Source organism: Pezoporus occidentalis, unplaced genomic scaffold (assembly GCF_034315485.1).
Source record: "Pezoporus occidentalis ecotype Australia unplaced genomic scaffold, CSIRO_AGI_Poc_V1 ctg14, whole genome shotgun sequence".
In the NCBI taxonomy this organism is placed as follows: domain Eukaryota; kingdom Metazoa; phylum Chordata; class Aves; order Psittaciformes; family Psittacidae; genus Pezoporus; species Pezoporus occidentalis.
This window is the reverse complement of record NW_026913209.1, coordinates 4,029,993-4,050,387: the sequence shown is the minus strand read 5'-3', so window position 1 is coordinate 4,050,387 and position 20,395 is coordinate 4,029,993. Positions and strand designations below refer to the sequence as shown.

Genomic DNA, 20,395 nt, shown 5'->3' with positions numbered 1-20,395 from the left:
GCTGTCATACTGACTGTCTATAGAAACTGTATCTGCGAGGGGAGGTATTTTTCTTACCTGCTGGGGTGGAATTACTTTTCTTTCCAGCAGCCTGTATGGTACTGTATTTTGGGTTTCTGACCAAAACAGTGTTGTTAGCACACCAGTATTTTAGCTGTTGCTGAGTGCTGGTGAAGCATCAAAGCTTTCTCTGGTTTTCATTCTTCTCTCTGCCTTCAGCCAGTAGGCTAGGAGGGAGCAAGAGGTTGGGAGGGGGCACAGCCAGGGTAGCTGACCCCAGCTGACCAAAGGGATGCTCCATACCATATCATGTCATGCTCAGCAGTAAAAGTGTGAGGAAATTTTTTTCTAAAGTAGCCATTGCTTGGAGACCGGCTGGGCATTGGTCTGCTGGTGGCAGATGGTGAGTGATTACCTTTGCATCACTTAAGCTTTTGGGTGTTGTTTTTTTTTCCCTTCACTTATTAATATGTATGTATCTCAACCCATGAATTTTGTCATACTTTTTACCCTTCTGATTCTCCCCCATCCTGCTGGGGTAAGATGAGCAAGCAACTGAGTAGGGGCTTATTTGTCAGCCAGGATCAACCCACCATTCATACGTGTATGTATGTGTGTGTGTATGTGTGGCTGTTCACCTGAATTTCAGGAAAGTGGCTTCACCATTCTTTTAGGCTTATTGAGGTTCTACTTGTTTTGCTGAATTTTTTGGTTAACTATCTCAGAACTCACACAGGGGCTATTCATTTTCTGGATTCCATCACTGATGCATAGTGATGTCTGGCAGAAGGCTTGCTTCTATAATCAGTTGAAAGAATCTGTCACATACAGTTAAATTGGATTGTCAGTTGTAAATTGCTAAATGTTGGGTCCATATATGCATTGAAAATTGAGATATTAAAATAATTGTATGCCTCATGCTCTTATTATTGCCTTGAGTTTGTAGAACTCTTGTCTACAAACCACAAAAAATAGTATATTGATGTATTGCTGCTTCTGTAGTGACAGATACTAACTTTTTTTGACTTAAGTTAGATGTGCTGTTTTGCTCTGTGTCAGTTCATTGTGGTGGAATTCAGAAATGCTTTGGATAAACTGTGGGCTTGGTCTTAACTGTTCATTGTAGTTTTATGCTTTAGAGAAGAAGTGCAGATATTTCATGTTCCTTGTAAGTAGTAATTTATGATAAAACTGTTTATCGTCTTACTCCTTTGTATTTCTTTATGCATTTTGAATTTGAATAATAATTCATTTGGGCTCTTCCAGATTTATAGTTTACTGTCTTTGGCTGCAAATCACTTGCATGGGAAATCCCATGGAACAATTAAGGAGGAGGCTATCTACAAATTAATGACAGCTGCCCCTGACCAAGGAATTGGGTAAATACAGTCATAGTGTAATTTTACCTTAAGTATTCCTAAGAGATTGTATTTGTTTGTGTCAGTGACTAAATTATACTGATGTGTGTTGTTTGGAGTGCTACCAAGAGTACACAGTAAGTATATTAATGTACTATTAATTTTTCAAGATTGCAAAGTTCCTTTGCATTACAAACAAAGAGCATGCTGTAGATCTTTCATTCCTCTCGTTTGGTGTAAAGTATTCTAGAGCCAGGATCCAGTGTCACTTCAGTTCATTTCAGCCCCTTTAAATGTGTATGCTCCCCTGTTGCATATTCCTTGTTGTTCCGAATTTGACATTAGATTTTTTTTTTTATGCTTTCACTGTCTGCCTGTTTTCATCTTCATGCCACTAGGAAGAGCTGTGCCTTTTTCTTTTTTCCTGCATGTATGTGAGTCAAACGAAGCACACAATTACATAGTTAAGCTCTAGAACTTTTTGCATAGTGTGCTTCTGGCCCTGAAGCTTGCAGGTGTCCCGTGGCTGATATCAGCCCCTGCTTCAGCACCTTCAAAGGTCTCTCATATTGTTTCATCCCAGAACATGTTGGTTAACAAGTTCTCAACAAACTGGCCATATACTTCCTTGGGCTTGAACTGCATGGTCTTGAGAAGGCAAATTCCAGTGCCGATAGTCTGTTCTGGTTTGTCAGCTTGATTCTTTATGTCCCTGCTCAGCCAGGTCATTCTGAATTTGACATGCCCTAGTTTTGTATCATTGCTGCCATCACTGACGGCAGTTCACACTGAGGTAGTCTCAGACAGAGTACTCAGTTCGGACAAAGCCTCATGAGGTTCTGTTGCTAGATGAATGTATATGCCAGATTTTCATTCTCTGCTGCTTCAACCACAATCATCTTAGAGATACTTCAGATTCGTAAAAGTGTTGTTCTAGCTATATCTCCTTGTCTGTGAACCATGTCTCCCATGGGATCTGTCTGCTCCTTAGGGATCATCTTTTGAGTCCCTGTGTACTTGACAGGAAGGTGACATTCTTTTAAATAGGTCAGTCTTTTGGTACTCTTCACAAAGACTTATACTCCTAGATAGAATATGTACCTAATGACCTCAGTGCTAGAACAGATTCTCCTTTTTTTAGCAGGTTTGGGTTCTTTAGGAAGTTCCTAGGCTTTTTCTGGTAGAAGGAAATAAACTAACACTATGCAGCAGTTATCCATATAGATTTAGTGCTGTTGAAACCTGATGGTGGCTAGAGGACATTCTACCAGTGTTTGGTTAGTCTTGGTAAGTTTTTAAAGTCAGACACTGGAATCCTGAAGCCCACTAAAAATAGTTTGTGGCAGCCAGATGTCTAGCTATGCAAATGTAATTCTGTATTAGGCAATGATTCGGCTTCCAGGATTTCACAATGTGCCAGTAGTCTTTATCTAAACAATACTGTTTTTTTTTCTGCCAGATGAGAAACTAATTTGTTTGTATGAACAGACATTTCTGTCGAGCTCAAGGATTTTTGTATTAACAGTAGCTAGTTCTGATGTTTCATAACTTTGAGCATTTCTCATAATGAGTGGAACCCTTGGTTTCAGGAAAGTCCCCTGGAGTATACCAGATGTCTGGCTGTTAAATGCCTGTTCTTACAAATGCAGTTTATCCGTTTCAACACACACACATGTACTTGCCCCCAGCAAGCTGGATTTTTTCATCTGGTGATAGTCAAGAGGTACACTGATGCCTGTGTTTATTCCATCATAGCTCCTTGAGCTGTTCTCTCAGTTGCTCCTCATGCCTCACCTGGTACTGGATATCAGTTGTGCCCTGCCATGCAGGGTCAGTGAGTATAACTTGTCATTGCTGTCGTCATCATTTAGTCATCCTTATGTAGTGAGTGTACCTTCAGTCATTGCTGTCTGCCATCCTAATTAGACAATTTTTCTGAGTCCAGAGCCCTGGACTATACAAGGAAATGCACATACATGTCAGGAATTTGCATCCTTCAGCTCCTGAATTAGGTCCTTTGCTGGTTCAGGGACTTGCAAGTTACTGTCCAGTTGCTGAATAGCTCTTTCCTTGATCCTGGGAAGAACGTCCTTTCCTTGCACCTTTAGCAGAACTGAAAGCCTTGAGTTACCCAGGGGCTTCCAGAATCTTTGCAAACTGGGCACTTTGAATGCCTAAATAAGAATATTTGATCACTGCAGGTCATTCACACACTCTTCTCTTGCCAGTTGAAGGGCATTGGCTGTTTGGATGTATGCGTGAATTGTTTACTTCACGCTTGTTGCTGTCTGTGTTGAGAGAGGGAGGAAGCATGCAGTGATTAACACAATTCTATACAACTTCATGGTAGGGATGATGCCTTTAAACACTATTAAAATTATTTTTAACTCTTCTATTTTTCCTGCTGACAGAAGGCACTCTCACAGAATTATTGACTTGAGACAGTGTGCAAGTTGCATAAACTCCTTTCATATGTGATTTAGGGTGTCCATCTCATAAAAGGATAAGTATGCTGAAATACTAGTAATGCAAGGTTCTCAATGTGCAGTCCTGAAATATTTTCTTACGTATCCAGAACAATTTTCAGAGAGGTTTGGTTGGTTGGTTGTTTTGGATTTTGGTTTGGGGTTGGTTCAGGGTTTTTTTTTGGGGGGAAGGGGAAAAGAGGCCGGAGTTGGTGGTTTTTGTTTACCCCCTTTTTTTTTTTTCATATATATGTAGATACACAAATTTTATAGGACCTTTTTTAAGTCTTTAATGTGAAAAGAGGGCAAACCTTGATTTCAAGGCCTACAATAAGACTGAGCAAACTATCAGTTAACTCAGTGTTTTAACACGCACTGCTGTAGTGACTGCAGTGGTCCTTTTAGCATTTCATCTGACTTGCTTTTGGGTTTAATTCTGTTCATTACAGTTGTTCAGCTGATTGATGAAAGCTGTTCAGATATTTTCCTCTATATTTTTGTATCTTTTGGTAGGCAAGGAACCAAAATTGATAGTTACCTTTGCAAATAAATGTTAAACTCTGAACCTACAGTGGGTTATGCCACTTCCTCAGTCTGCCTTCTGAACAGTAGTCCTCTGACAACTAATTTCTTACCAGTCTTTAATCATAGACATTTTAGTTTCCTGGTAAATGTGCTTTTTTGTTTAAATGGAACCAGAAGGGAAAGACTTGTGGGCTGAATCCATTTTATATGAATGGTATCTGATAAGAAGACATAATTATCTTCCTTAATCCCACTTCCAGATTTTTCAGGCTTCGGCAGCCCAACTTGAAGGTTCAGTTGGAACATTTTGATACTTAAAATAATATTTATCCATGAATAATTGAGCCCTTCAGGCTCAATTCAACTCATTAGACAGAAAAGCCATTTCTAAAATTTTGATAGATTAAAAAATAGGTTAAATTGTACTCCATGGTGCTTATGAGATACTACTGTCATCAGTAGGCCTGTGCAACATTAGGTTGCTCCCCAGTTCTCTGCCTGGGGAGCTTTTCTGGAGTATTTTGTTCTAGTGGTCTTCTATTAACTTCCACTGCTTTCATCTCATATCGCATTTGTTCTATTTTCAGTTCCTATCCAACTTTCAGTGACACGGAAGTGTTTTTACAAGGTCTTGGTCTAGAACACATAATAGGATTATTCAGGGTAAGTTTGTGGTTTATCTGGTATCTGTTAAGAAATCCATGAAAGCAGAATGTACCTACAGCATAAAAAACAAAGTTCTGTCACTATTAGTATCTTAATTCAAGTAAATTTATTAAACAGAAGTTTAGCTAAAAGATGTTAAGTTGAACTTCACTGGACAGGATTGGATTGCTTAATTTTAAGTATGTGCATTAGTCATGTGCATTATGTGATGTTTCTAAACTAGAATAATGCTGTTGTGTAGCTGGTTTTATTTCTGAAAACTGAAGTAAAACATAAGTGAAAACTGTTTTCTTCTGAAATTCTTTTTGATGAAAAAAGAAAACCCTTTGTTTTATACAGGAAAGAGATACAACTTTGACACAACTTCTGATCATGCAAAAAGATGAGTTAATACGGGTCAGTTTACTACTTTAGAACTTCATTTAGTTTTCTCCTCTTTCTTTTTTAACATCTTATCTTTATAAATGTCTGAACTTGTAAGAATTCTGTTTTCAGAATCTTCTGCAACTTCTTGAGTTTTAATGTGAATATAGACAGACCTTTTCTAAATCCCACATATTAGCCTTGATTTCTGACTTAAATTCTTGTATCTTCTTTGCCTACATCTGACTACAAAGTGAAAGTCTGCAGTATTTGGAAGTCCTCAGTATTTCTTTGCTGCAATGATGTGGAAGTTGGGTTGAGCAGGAAGTTGTTCCATTTTAAAATTCAGTTGTTACCATTTTTGGTATTTGTTTTCCCATTTGGTATCAGTTAAAATCACTTAGTATTTCACTGTTACTGAGGACTAAGTGACACATTATTACAGGATTTCAGTTTCCGGTGGAAATAGGGTGGTTGCTTTTCCTTAGTCTTTGCTGGAATTATTCCTGTGGGGAATGAAAGACTTCCTGTGTTTACAGGAGGATGCCATAATAAAATCCAACTGTAGGAGTCTCCTTGGGATAGCGCAAATACTTCAGGCTACAGGATTCTTCTGAGCACACTGTACCGGGTCTGAGATACCAAAGATGTCTCGTTGAAATAACTGACTCAAGCCTGCTACTGATGCTAGTTGTCTCCTCCATGTCAGCTTTACTCGCCCTGTTCTGGTACCAAGGAAGCATGTGTTCCAGCAGCTGGAACCAGCATTAGCATACAGATGTTAATTATTACTTCAGAGTTGGTGTCACAGGGATGTTTTGCATGAAGTTTTGTCTTGTAACTGAGTAAGGTTTAAGTGTTTTCCCAGAGCTCAGAAATAATTCTGTATCTCAGCAGGTGCATGTACAGGGAGCTTTGTCAGTGAAGAAATTATTTAAGAGTTCATTTAGACCTAGGTATTATAAGGCATGTCAACATGTTCTGATGTTACTGCTTTTCTGAAGCCTCAGGATCATGCCAAATGGACAACCACTGGGTATGGGCTTTCTATGGACCCTAAAGCCCACACTGACAGGAATTTTGCTCTTAAAGGAGATTTTTGTAGCTTTCTTCTTATCACTGTGAGCTGCTGTGTTTGTCATGCTTGCATTAAACTGCAAATCTGGCTGCGTATGTGTTCATATTGATCACCTGGTTTGATGTAATCATTACTTCGTTTTGTCCAGAGACACTGGGGGAAGGAAAGAGAATTGTGGACTTCAGTGAAAGGCTAATCCTTATGGTTCCTTCATCAAAGAAGGATCTATAGTTTCACATGAACTGATAACCTCCATTTCAGTGTTTCAGCATGTTTCAGAGACCCTCTTATAAAGAGGGATTTTTTTTGATAACTGAAATAAATGCCTGGATCAGCTCCTCTTCCACAGAAAGATTGTATCTATAGGAACAGAATTGTTTTGCCTCTGAACTGTGTAACAGCAGGAACACTTCTGGAAAATAAACCATGCTTTGTGCATGGATGTAAATTAATTAGTGAGTCTTCAGTTGAGAGTTTAAAAAATGACATAACACTCCTGCCTTATTAGCACTTCATAAGTTACCCTAAATTCTTGATGCAATTTAGTTACAGAGCTCTACTAACAGTTTCTCCCCACGCTGCTGATAGAACAAATTTAATCTGTTTCCTCGTAACTCCAGAGTTGAAAGTTTTTAGTGTGATGGCAGATCTTCAACTAACAGCCAGCTATTTTAAAGAGCCTGGATCTTATTACTACGAAGATTAATGATGACCTCTGATGGATGCCTCTGAACCAAGCTGCTTTGTATCCAGAGAATGGGGAGAAATCCTGTCACTAACATGATACACTTTCCTCCATCAAACAATATCAGAAAGATACTTTCTCTGTAAATATCTTTATCTGTATTCTGCACAGAGCCTAAACAATGACTCTTCAAAGCTGAAATCCTCGCATTCCTTAAGCTTATAAACTGTTCCATACTGAAACAAGTCTGTTCAATATACTGGAACATGTCTATTCAGCATTTGAAGGTTTTTGTCTGATTCTGTGCTGCTCGTTACCCTTGGATATTTTTTTTGTCTGGATTTTTTGGTTGGGGGGGTTTGGAATACTTTCTGAGCATTTGTCTCAAAAGATAGCAACAGAAGTAATTTTACTTCTGGATGCATTTAGAGTATGAAGGTTCTTTTCTTACATGCTTATTAGTTTAAAATAAGAGAAATTGGCATCTTATTCTGGATTTGAGAATGCATAATGACAAGTTAACCCATCAAAATTCAAAATATAACCCAGACGTTTAACTTCTTTGTTAGAGAATTGTCAGGTCTGTGTGCTTTTATGTTACAGTTCCAGGATCCTTCTTTCTCTGCCCCTCCCTCCCTGCAAAAACATTTAATATTTGGCAGAAGAATAAGAATAGCTTATTTAAAATAGTGGCCACTTGGGCAAGTTGGCAGTAATGTAAGAGTTTATGCATAACTTCTGGTTCATCTGAGAAAGATGTCATCTTTCATTTCCATCTAAAGAGTAACAGGAAAGTCATGTTGATGCTGAAACAGGAGTTTGGAGCATGGATTTGCAGGGGCTGTTTTTTATTTCGGTATTTATTTAAGTAAAGAGTAACATAGACGTTAGAGTTGGTAGGCCTAGCATTATTTCACAGGTGTAAGCAAGTTCTTGTACACCACTTGCACATTCTTAAATGTATGGCCACTTGACAATAATATTTGTGTTATTTGGACTGCAGAGTGTAACTGAACTAACACCAACTTACAGTCTTGCTAATCTATAAGGAAGAAGGGCTTCTTGCACCACGGTTGTTCCATGCATTCATCATTGCATGAGTAGCCAGGTTCTCTGTAACCCCTGTGTTCAGCGGTGGTTGTCTAGAAAGGTAAAAATTTTCTGCTTTGGGAAACAGTGTGGACTAGTCTATATGTCTACTGTTCTGCACCTAGTACCTTCAAATTCAGAATTACTGTGGTGGAGGTGGAAAACTTTATCTATGATGACTTTTATCACATTCTTTACTTCTGAAGCCCAATATCTTCAAGATGTGGTGGTACTCGGTCACTGATCCATTTGCAGAAGGATTGAATTGTTTTATTTATAGGGAGACAAAGTACAGTGTCTTCCTGATAGAAAACTACATCCTTATTTGCTTGCTGTAGGAGTGAGAAGATGGAGTCAAAAGCAAACCCAGTCTTTGCAATAGTTCCTGCTTTAAGCAAAATAGTTTTTTAATATTCAAGAATAACAACCAGCTTACTCTTGGGAGAGCTCATTTGATTTGTTGATTATAATTAAAAGTAAACTTGCTGCTCTTGTATAAATTGGCTTACTTCTGCATTATGAAATGACTGCTGCAATGCTTTGTAAGCATTAAGAAAGCATGAGTTTATACCAGATAGGGCTCGACAAGGCCAACCTGAGTACTAATAAATAGAGCAGACTTGCAGCTCAACATAAGCAAAGTTAGTTATTTCTAGGAAACAAAGATCTTTCTCTCTTAAGGCTGCTAGTGATAGTTACCCTAGGGACTCGAGTATAATGTATTCAGGTACCTGTGGCAACTATTGGAAACTGTAAAGTTCTTGACACCTGTAGATAAACTCCCAGTTAATCTGGTTGGGATTTTACATTACTGAAGAACTTACTTGTCTGTAGACTTGTAACAATAGGCTTATGACATGGTTTTGAAATGTAACTATGTGCTCACAAGTATGTCGTCTAGCATGTTACCTGTGAATTCTGAGCACCTGGTGGGGAACCTAGGGGACTGTTTTATGGAGCCACAATGAACACTAAACATCAGAAATAATAGTCTCACACGAAGCAAGCATTTCTCTAAGTAACTTCTCCTCCCTAGGATTGCTGCTCGGCACCATCTGAGGAAGTGAGACTGCCTGGTGTTTGATGTGTGTTGTCAGCTGCATGTCCAAAGTTCTTTCTGCAATCATTAAAAAAATCTGGGAGACTACAAACACATTTTACAGATTTCTGAGGCTACAGCAGGGAGCTTCAGGTCCTCAGAACATCAGAGAGAGTCACATATGTTCTAGCTTTGAAGGCTGTGGGATCCTTGTGGTCCTAAATTCCAGAATGCTCCATTCCTGCTTCATCCAGGTACTTGGCTGGAGAGTTAGGAACAAAGTCATACTTGGACCTGCCATTATGTGTTTTTTCACTTGTGTGGAGAAGCATCCTTAGGGCTGTCAACATTAGAAGTCCTGTGTTGCACAGCAGCCTTTCAGATGAGCAAGGAAAAATATTGAGTGTGCCACAGGAACGCTTCTGTTTTAACAAATGAGCAACTTTTTTTGTTTTGTGTTCTACGAAAAAATTCTTAGTCTAGGATTTAAATATGAGTTAATATGTAGTCTGAGATAGTTCATTGATAATACAGCTGATGAAGTTTTCTGTCCCAAGTATTACTTGGAGAATCTCAGTTACATGGTATATGTCTTCTGAAGAAAATTGTTCTTTTCTTCAGCTAAAAGAGACAGAAAGCCTTGAACACTTCAGAACTCTTCTGTTGTTGTTTGCAGCATTAGCCAAGAGTACAGAAGATGAACTGATTTGAACTTCGGGACTGTATAAACTGATGTCAGGTAGTAGTTAGGCTTGGTCTTAATTTGAGGTCATAAATTTATTTTGAGTTTATAAGTATGCTGTCCTTCAGCTACATAAAAAGGCTTCTTTTACAGGCTGTTTCATGGTAGAAACATCTGGCTTGAATGTCTTTTTAATAGATTGTGTTCTCTCTGCTATTTTCTGATTGTCTGAGGCTTTAGAGATAGCACCAACTAGATTTCTGTAACGTAACTTATTTTTTAAATGACATTCTGTAAGAAAATAAGGTTTTACAAAGAGCTATCATATCTTCTGAGACCGGTTTAACTGAAAGAAATGCACACCCAAAAGCTTGGAAAAGCCCTTCTGAAAATCTGCCCTCTCTCTGTAAAATTCTGCCTTTGCCAATTTATAGTTTCCATTCTTTCTTCTGAGTTAATGCTGTATTACTGTCATGGTGATTGGTTATTTTGCTGTAAGAAATGACCGAGATGATTCTGAAATAGATGAGCCTAACATCCTAACACTGAGGTACTCACAAAAACTGCATTTTTTTTTTTTTCCCCTTTAATAAACCTTAAACTATCTGAGCATCCTGTACAATTTCAGTTTGGCTTTTCCTTGGGTCTTATAATTTTGTTTTGCATCATTGAATAGTTTCTGTGGTTTTATTTTATTTTGGCAGTTGCATGCACTGTAGTTGCTTGCAATAACTTAAAAGCAACTTCTTTGACTCTTTAATAATTAGAAGCTTGCACAATAAATGGTACTGTCCTGTTGTATCAAGTAAGTATTGAAAGTAAATTATATTTGGAATTACTCTTTAAATTTAGATTGGCCTTACAAATCCTGAAGATCAGCAGAAACTCCTAGATGCCATTAACAAGCTAAAAGTGGAAGAAACAAGAATTGGAGATGTCTCTGAAGTGATGAAGCTGGAATTGAGGTATTAACTGTATATCTAGGGAAATGGAAGTGAAATACGAACTATTTAAGACAACTGCATTGTTTTCTGTAGCTCAGAGGTAAAATTCTCTCACACCTTATCCCATGCATAACACTCATGAGAGTATACCAATTAGTGGATTACAAGGGCTGGTGGTAGTTGTGTTTTGTACAAAGAAAGTTGGAAGCATAGGTTCTTGATGTAGGAATCTGACTATGTTGTTGTTATGTGACATTACTTTGGCCATCTTTTTGAGTAATGAGTTCGTTCTTTGTACCTCAAAGTTTCACGGCCTTGCTGTGCAGGGTTTTCACTACTCATATCATAATTTCTGAAAGTGGCTTCTTGGACTGCAGTATTAAATCATGCTTTATTTTCTCTGATATGCTTCAGTGAGCCAATATGGTTTTATTTCTCTGTGGAAATGGGGTCTTGCCCTCCTTGCTGCCCCATGCTTCAAGAGCAGCATGGAGCCTTATAAACCCCACGTGATGACTGTAGTTCTCCATTGTGTCTGTAGACAAGGCAGGCACTCTCAGTCTTGAAGTCAAATTTGTCAGACTGTAAGGTGCAATAAAAAGATGTGTGGGAGGGAGAGATGCATATATGATTTCTGCATGGGGCTTTAATTTTCAACTGATAGATTTAAATTACTTGTACATGTCTACCTTAATAAATGCGACTGCTGTATTCAGGGGTTTTTCCTTGTTCTTCTTTTCCACTGGACACAGTTTTAACTAACTTCTAAAAGGCCTATTTTTTTTTTAATTACAAATTAAGAACTTTGTAAGATGTTTTCCGTATCAGATATTACGTGTATCAGTAGGAATAGGTTCATAAGGAAACTGTTCTGTAAGAAAGCATTACTCCTTCAAACTTCCATTCCAACTTGATATTTTTCCCATTACAGGTTTTTTCTTACAGCCTTAAGCATCAGCTCTGCAGTACCTCTCATACTTCCAGTATTGTCTTGTGCAGTCCCATCAAAGTCAGGCCTACCTGAGCTGAGAGGAACATCCCTCAGCTTATTAAACTTCATCAGTCCCTTAAGCACTGTTAGAGCACTCTCCACATCCAGTACAAAAAGAAGAATGAAGGTTATAGTAAAGGCAAAGGTGTCTTAAGATTTCTTAAACCCCTTTTCCTCTATTTGTGTAAATATTATTTTTTTTCCAGAGACCTAGACTTGAATTTAGATTCTGTACTCATCTCTTTCCTCTTTTTACTTCCCAAACCTACAGAAGAATAGCTCCTGAAAATAGGATTAGTTTGCAGTTTTAATTTGCAAATGTTTTAGAAATGGACCAGGGCAGAAAGCTGTGGCTTGCCTTTCCGAGGCTTTAGTCAATTGAACTGTGATTGTTTAACCTAGAGAAGACTGTTTTAGGGATGCTGCTCCTTTGTTGTACTGTAGCTGCACCAGTAGTAAGTTAGGTTCTCTGTGCTTGTTCCTTCCCAGTTTCAGCCATCATTTGTGTAGCATTGTGTTGCCTTATTTGCAGTGGCCTGGCTAGAGTGGTACTGGGGGGGGTGGGGGGAGAAACTGCCTTGCATCCAATCTACTGATAAAATAACTTTCTATGTCTAGAAAAGTCAGGGTTCAGTTCCTCCTTAAAGTGTGCATCTCCCTGTCGACTAGTGACCTGACAGCTGTGCTGCTACTTTCCTAGCTGTTTCTTGACTCTCCAAAACAAATAATACAGCTCTCTTTATCATTTGGCTACTATAAAGCTAGACTCTGTTAGTTAAGTTGTTCACTGGACCAAAGAATATGCTTGGGTTTATTCTGTACACCATTCTCACCATATTTTGGAGGCAGCTGAATCCACTATGTATTAGCAGTCACGTCATGACGTGTTCCTGCCATAGCGTTGTCTTTTGTGCCTTGGTTACATGAGTCTGTCTAGTATGTACTTATTCTTACATGCACTGATTGCTCCTGATTCTGGTACTGTGCCTGTATTTATATCCATTTCTGTGTTTACACAAAGGAGGATTTTCAGGCTGCTTGAGGTACATTTTGCAGTATGATGCCAAGTTTGAGCTGCAGGATGTGGGAAGACATGCAAGGCACTTGGAGAAGATATTGAAAGACTGAGATGGGCTGGGAGAGCAGAGTGTTCATCTCCTGATACAGGACCTTGGTGCTGCTTCTAGTCTGTGAGGAGATAGCATTTGATGAATGGAACACTTGATGGACAAGGAATTGGCTTGATGGTGGCACTCAGAGTTATGGTCAGTGGCTCAATGTCAAAGTGGAGACCAGTGATGAGTGGTGTTCCTCAGAGGTCAGTATAGGGACCAGTGCTTTATATCATCTTTGTTGGTGACATACAAGAAGTTAGCAGTTAGTTCACTGTACATGTGGCCAAATGCAATCAAAAACCCATGTGATGCCCAGTACAGTCTTGCATACCATTTACATATCTAATTCATGGCAGAGTATGGGTTTAGATCATACATAGTTCTCAAAACCAGAAAATAATTGATTGAAGATTGAAGTACACAAAATATGACAGCATTTCAGTTACGGCAAGCACTGCATAGTTTTCTAGAAAATGGCTTGACATGTATTTTAGGAATCTGACCTTGAGACTAAAATCATAGGCTATGTTTACATGCTATTATATAAAGATTTTACTTCCCACTTGCTCAAAGTCATTCTGTGAGAAGGCAGATCAGTCATTAAGTCATAGAAAAACTAACATAGTAGAAAATGTTGAACTGATTGATTATAAACTCACAGAGTGTCTAGTGCTGTTTAGCCACTGGTGTTTTGACAGCCATTAATTCTTTTCAAAAGTGGGGTTTTTTTGAAAACTTTATTTCCATTTACAAATATAAGAACATGTCACTGCAACAGATACAACATTTCTATGAAATAGGTTTCTAAGAACTGTTATTGATATAATAAAAACATATGAGAAGTATAAATGGTTTTCCCTTTTTTTTTTTTTCCCCTCCCCATGTCATGGCCATGACAACTTTATTTTTGCTGCGAATCCTTCCAGAATTCCTAACAATAATTTCCTTTGTGACAAAACACAGAAGTTGCCACAACTGATCCTAGCCAGCTAAAAAAATTATGCTTTTAAATTGAAGGAAATTTTCACAGGCATGGCTTGACTATAGTAACATGGGAGAAACTTTCAGACTGTCTCCAGATGTGATTATTTCTTGTGTTTGGCTTTACCATAAATACTCAAGTTCAGTTATATTGTTCTGAAATAAATAATAATTTATTTTATAAAAACAAGCAAATAAGCTTCCTTACTTCACCATCTTCATAAAAACCATGGACAGTCTCGGTTTTCAATCTCCAGCACTCCTACTGATGCTTCTGTTTATTTCTGGTTTAAGTGTTGAAGTCTTAAATGTTCAGCAGTGTTGCAAATCACAGATGTCCTGAGCAGTGGTGGAAACTTTGCTCACTAATGGTCTTGTGCCAAAGTTGAAGGAAAACACTCTCTGGGCTAAATTCAGTCTCTTGTTTAGATACTTGCACCACATTGGCAAGTAGCTGTTTAGCTGTTTGGGAAATGTAATGTATGCCTTTTTGCAATCAGAAGCAGCAGTAAGGTGATATATATTGCATTTAGGTTCGAATGCTCTAGGGAAAAGAGGAATGGTAGGGTCTGAATTTATTCAGATTTTTCCATAAAGATAACAGGAAGTTCTGCTATAGGAACTTAAAGTTGTGTCTTGTTCTGGCCCTGCTTGTTATTCACCTGAGTGGCTCATACATGGTGGAAACTTCTCTCCTGGAGATACAGGCACTTCTCAGGATTTGAGAGCTCACTATAAAAACAATTGGCTGATCTTCTTCCTTGTCCTCTTTTCCTCTGCCCAGTCAATGGCAGCAACTTTCTGGCCAGTACCAATGACAGATAAATAACATTCTTTGAGGCTTCCAGTAAAATAAATTGAGTCAGTGTCATGTGGGAGCTCCAGAAACTTAGCACTGAAATTAGTCTGTTAATTTTTTCTATCATTTTCTCCACTCTTCGGAGATACTGGTAAAACTAATTTTCAGGGTTGTCTTCCTGCTTGTATAAATTGTCTTTGAAGTAGATAACATCAGAGATTTTAGGCCTTGAGGAATGTATTTCCAGAATGAAAGGCCAGGTTAGTGTTACTGGATTCTTTTTTTCTTCCACCGTGCTGGAGACTAATGGTCATTTCAGTCCTCACTCCAAACTGCAAACCAGACTTTTCTCCCACCATCTGCATCAAAAATGTGAGCTGCAAGTCAGAAATATTGATATGTCCCCATAAAATTGAGTATAAATTCTGTTTCTGGTGTTGCAGGACTGTGATCTGTATGCGCACATGCACATGAACAGTGTTGCTGGTGTTGTGCATCACATGTTATAAAATTACTTGTGCAGCAGCTAATGAAACATTTTTGTTGACAGTACAGGAGTGATGAAAGATAGAAGTGGAGGTTAATAGAACATTTCTGATAAGCTTTGGGGTGACACTTTTTTGGTTTTCAGTACATCTTATGAGGTGAATATTTCAGATAACACAATGATTTTTTTGTCCTTCCAAAAGAGTGGAGAGGTGGGGTTGTGGGGAAGAATGAGGGGACACAATGCACCACACCACACACAGAACCACCCCAAAACCTGCTAAGACTTTAGATGTAGTGTTATACTACCCTATATTAAAATACAGGGCCACAGGATTAATCCTTTTTGGCAATGAAATTGCATGTCTAACCAGCCAGTGTTGGAAATGCATAGATAACACTTAGCTTGCAAAAAGTTACGGCCTTTAACAGATAACAATATCATTTTATTTTTGTAGTGGAGATGAATTCCTCAAGTTTCTGAAGAAGTTGAATGAGGAGTGCATTAAGCTGACCATTCCTGTGCAGACCGTGAATAAGCGTTTTCTCAATCGCTCCCACAAGGTATTCAACCAAATTAAAAAAAAGATTGATTTAGAGTACATTATTCTAGAATATTATTCTACCTTGTAAAGTGAAAAATATGAACAGTCACCAGCCAGCTTGATTATTATAAAGCTAGATAGAGCTGTCCAGTGTTCTTTCTCTAAAGGACACCTTTTTTTAAAGAATTGATTTCAAAAAGTTAAGCTACCCAAAGAAAGAAGATAGAGCTGTTTCTTCATGTTTCTGCTGATAAGGGAGTTAGGGTGACAAAAGGTTTGCACAAAGGCTGTTTGTAGGAATAATGTTGTGCAGAAATTTTACAATGAAAACCCAGTGTAAATGGAGTTACAAACTTTTTCTGGCACTTTTATGATACGTTGACTAAGGAATATTAAGTTACAATCTACAGTAATTCTGGCAAATAACTATAGTTATTAATAGATGGTGCTGCAGTGGTCACCAACTGCAAATTGTATTGAAGTCTGCAAAGACTTGGTTTGCACTGTTGAAAAGCTGGGAGAAGAAGCTGCCAAACTGCAGGACCTGGTGGAGAAGGTGGGTATGGGCAGGTGAGGCTTTGAAATACTGTGTACAAGTTTCTCCTTGCAACTTCAAATGAGACATCCATCAGTGAAATGTACCTTTGTTGTCCCAGAAGTGGTATCATTACTTGCTGTGCAGAACAGTGTACACACAGAGTTGAGGTATTTTCTTGTCAGCTGTTTTGCAAAATAGGGTGCTAAGTGGAAGCCTCACTGTACACTGTGTTGGTCTGCCACAGGCTCTTTAGCCGTAGTTTACACTTTGTATCCACCTCTCCCCACCTATACCTTCCCATGGACAGAGGGAGAAATAATCTGGAATATTCCACAGCAGTGTGGAATAGGAAGGCACAGTCAATCTTTTTCTTTCTACCACAGGAAACAATTAAGTGGACTGTATCCCTGTGCTCTTGGACAACCACTGTGGCATAAAGGCCACTCTGAATACTTACGCTCTTACTTCTTAATTAAGGAATCTTTTGTTTGGAATTATTGACTCACAGGGAATTTACTAAATTTTTATGGATTGAATGGGAAGCATCCCAGATAACTCTGCCAAGTGACAAAAGAAGGGGGTGGGAGAGGTCAAGGCTAGATGTTAGCACCACATCAGTCATTCTCAAACCAACACAATGACACGCTCTTGTCAGAAGGGGTCATTTTAAGTAATAGGCTAGTAAAAGGAATGGCTGCTGGGATAGAGTAAATGGAGCATCAGTGTCAGAAAGGAATCTGTTGCTGAACAAAGCCATGTGGAACTCAGATCTTGGGTATAATGCTACTAATGGAGTTTCCTGTAGTTTAAGTAAATTTTATATAATAGCCTTCTCCCAATAAATCACTTAACACTAAATATATTTAAGAGGTAGATAGAGGCTGTGACAAAGAAGTTTTTTGCTGTTTGTGTTCTCCTTTTGAATATGCAGAAATCAATTGTGTGTATATATTTGCCTCCTGTATGTACAGGCTAGTTACAAGGGCTGGAGGGGATCTGAGTTAGGTGCCACTTGACTTCGCTGTCTTCTGTACTTAAGGTTTTATAACTGTCAAGATGAAGCACAGCGTCTCTGTTCCCAGTGTTAAACAGAGGTGTTAAACAGCCTTCTGAGTACTTCAAAAATGTAATTCTTGTTCTATTAAAATACTGTAATGTTTTATGAATTTCACTGGTGTAGACTTTAACACAAAATACTTTTGTGCTGCTTAATTTATGATGGGGCACTCTTCTCTGAGTAGAGCACTAAAACAGTATGAAAAGTGCCAGTTTAAGTGAAACAGTTAAACCTTTTAGATAATAAATTTGTGTAAGTTCCCTAAAAATCTTCAATACTGTTTGCTAAGCTTAGTTATTATGTGACTTTGCCAGCAGTACATGTCTGTAACATGCAGTATTTGAAAACACAATAAATGAGATGACCTTCCAAGCATTATAAACTAAGGTAGGGTAACAGAACCTGACCCTGCTGCATTTAATGACAGTACTTCACTCATCTTCAGCGTATATTCAAACAGGCACTTGTAAGGCACTTTCCACTCTCCATTTAATTTCAAGGAAGTCTAACCTGTTGCTTATTTAACTTGCTTTATTTTTTTTTAATGAGTTGGTTTAGTAATTAAATAGCAGAAGTTCTGGTTAAAATATTTGATGATTGGAGTTCAAATGTTTTGTTACTAGGTTTTTGTAACATCTGTTAGTGTGTTTACTCCTGAGGAATTAGAGTAAATTAACAGTTTTGTTTTCTAATACATATTACATAATGATTGAGTATTGGATAAGATAGAGGTTTGCACACATTTATTTCAATTGAAGCAGGGCAGAAACACAAAGAAACAGTATCAGTCCTAGATGCATGTAGATTCGTAGGACTAGGTACCTTAGCACATACTTGAGAAGCTTTCACCCTAACTTTTTTGTCTTTGTTTCACTTTTTACTTTAACATCTGCCTCAGCATGAACAGAGGAATGACCCCAGAGAAGTGAAACTTCCAGAAAAAGCACCCACATTGGAAAAAAGATTAGTAAAAATGGGAGCCATAACATTGCTTGGATTTGGTTTTTTCTTCTTTATAACCAAGGTAGTGGTAAAGAAAACTTTACTTTAGGCTTATTCTTGTGAATACTTTTGGAAAATGTGTTCACATTGCAGTTCTGTTCGGTATATGGAGCTAAGCTGAAGTCAGGAGAAAAGTTGTGTAGCTTCTCACCATACCCATAGTATATGCATCCAGTAAGTGCTTTGATCCAGAAATAAAGTTAATAAAAATCAAAACTGCTGCTTAAATTAGTTTTAGGGGGTTATTTTAGAAATTACTTTTGGTATAGACTGTAAGTTTGAAATTCTCAAAGCCACTTTTCTGTTTGGGCATAAAGCTGTCATTATTGCTTACTAATTACTAGTTCCATTTTTACCTTTAGCTGTTGTTTAGAGGTGAACATAAGCAAATAATTTTGATTATATCATATGTTTGTATTTAAAATTGCAATGCACATGTGTTTTGGGGTTGAGAGGGAGGGTTTAGAATACTTTATCTCATGCAGTTCTGTGTTGATAAAGACCTCTTCTTTTGCAGTTTTTCATATGAATCTATCATAGGAAAAACTTGCTGGTGAGGTGTACTTGTCTTCCCTTTGTCACAGTCACAGGACTGTGGAGATACTGTTACATGTTGCCTGAAAAGTCATTTTCCACTGAACTGGGATACTCAAATTATGCCTGAAATCTGTTTCCTTGGGGATATTTACTACCATTAAGAGTTTCATCACATCTATTAGAAGGATTATAGCAGTCCTTTGCTGTAAGAATGCAAGCAATTTAGAAGGCATAGCAGCATGTTTTTTTCCTGGTCTGCTCTTTCCTGAACCCAGGACACAATGACAACAGCTTCATGCTTAGAGTAATTTTTTCTTAATATTCTCTGCACTTAAAAAGGTGTTTGTAATTCCACAGTGAAACATTAATATCTGGTTTTCATCTGGTTACCAAACCAGCTATGTTGGGGAAAAAAGGGAATTGGCATAAGTTAATTCAACTCAGTTACGGTTTTGCAGACTTCGGTAAACATCTGTAAAAATGCTGAATGTTTCTGAAGGGTCATTCTTCTGTCAAAATAAAAGGAGTCTAAAGAAGATGGGTGTGTCACGCTTTGGCTCTCTGTTTTTCGGGGATGTGTGGAGTCTTAATCTTTGATGTGCCCTCCAGAGACTAGTAAGGAGAAGATAAAAACTTGAGTGCTACTCCAGTTGCTGTCACAGTTGTTCTCTGCTTTTTGTTTTAGAAAGCTACATTGGGTGTTGGTGTGTTTCCTTGTTACTGCAGTTCTACCTCCTTTCCTCACAGGTTTCTCCTTCAATGCAGGGAACATCCTATAGAGTGATGAGGCCAGAGGCAAATACAACACAGATCGGGTTGTTTCCCATTCTGTTCCCAACATTGGGTCAGAGGGGACAAGCTGTATTTCCCACTACCACCATCTACCAGCAGAAGCGGAGAAGTGCACAAACTATCAGCTTGCTGACTTGAACCAAGAAAGTATAGTAAAGGAAATGTTTAAATAGTTCTCTGTTTCTTCATATTACCTTATCATTAATCCTGAAGTAACAAGACACATATCACAAAGGGAAGAATCCATGGTATTAAGAAACGCTGTTAAGTGCAGTTTTAACTGCACATGGGGTTCACATGGAATACACCTGGAATCTTTCGTGTACCCAGCAGTCCTCTGATTAGCTCAAAATGCAGTTCAGATGCAGTTGCTCAGTGATGGGATGGCTCACAGGTACTACTAGAACTTTGACAGCTAACATCTTTGGGGCTTTTTTCTAGTAGGTGGAGGCATTGGGCATTTCTGGGGTGAAGGGGGGGGAGAGTAGTCAGACATTTTGCTCAGACTGTGTTTCCAAATGTACTTACACTTCAGTTAAGTGGAATTATTTCAACCACTAACAAGATTTCTGTGATACCGCCCTTGAAAAGATTTTGTTACTTAGCTTTACTATTCCTTACTTCTCCACTTCAGTGAGAATTTGCATTAATGAAGCTA

At 38.2% G+C, this 20,395-nt stretch overlaps 1 protein-coding gene across 3 annotated transcripts in view; it reads left to right on the top strand.

The window, feature by feature from the left end:
- ASZ1 (ankyrin repeat, SAM and basic leucine zipper domain containing 1) overlaps positions 1–19,433 on the top strand; it is a 44,215-nt gene extending 24,782 nt beyond the window's left edge. For 2 of the 3 annotated variants that reach the window (XM_062609622.1, XM_062609621.1), the window contains exons 7-13: positions 1,267–1,379; positions 4,936–5,011; positions 5,354–5,410; positions 10,803–10,915; positions 15,725–15,830; positions 16,254–16,367; positions 18,305–19,433. In XM_062609622.1, the coding sequence (XP_062465606.1) occupies positions 1,267–1,379; positions 4,936–5,011; positions 5,354–5,410; positions 10,803–10,915; positions 15,725–15,830; positions 16,254–16,367; positions 18,305–18,457 (732 nt within the window). In that variant the 3' untranslated portion in view covers positions 18,458–19,433. Of the gene's footprint in view, positions 1–1,266; positions 1,380–4,935; positions 5,012–5,353; positions 5,411–10,802; positions 10,916–15,724; positions 15,831–16,253; positions 16,382–18,304 lie in introns of all 3 variants that reach the window. The other variant, XM_062609623.1, reaches the window with a different exon arrangement.
- The last annotated feature ends 962 nt before the right edge of the window (positions 19,434–20,395 follow it).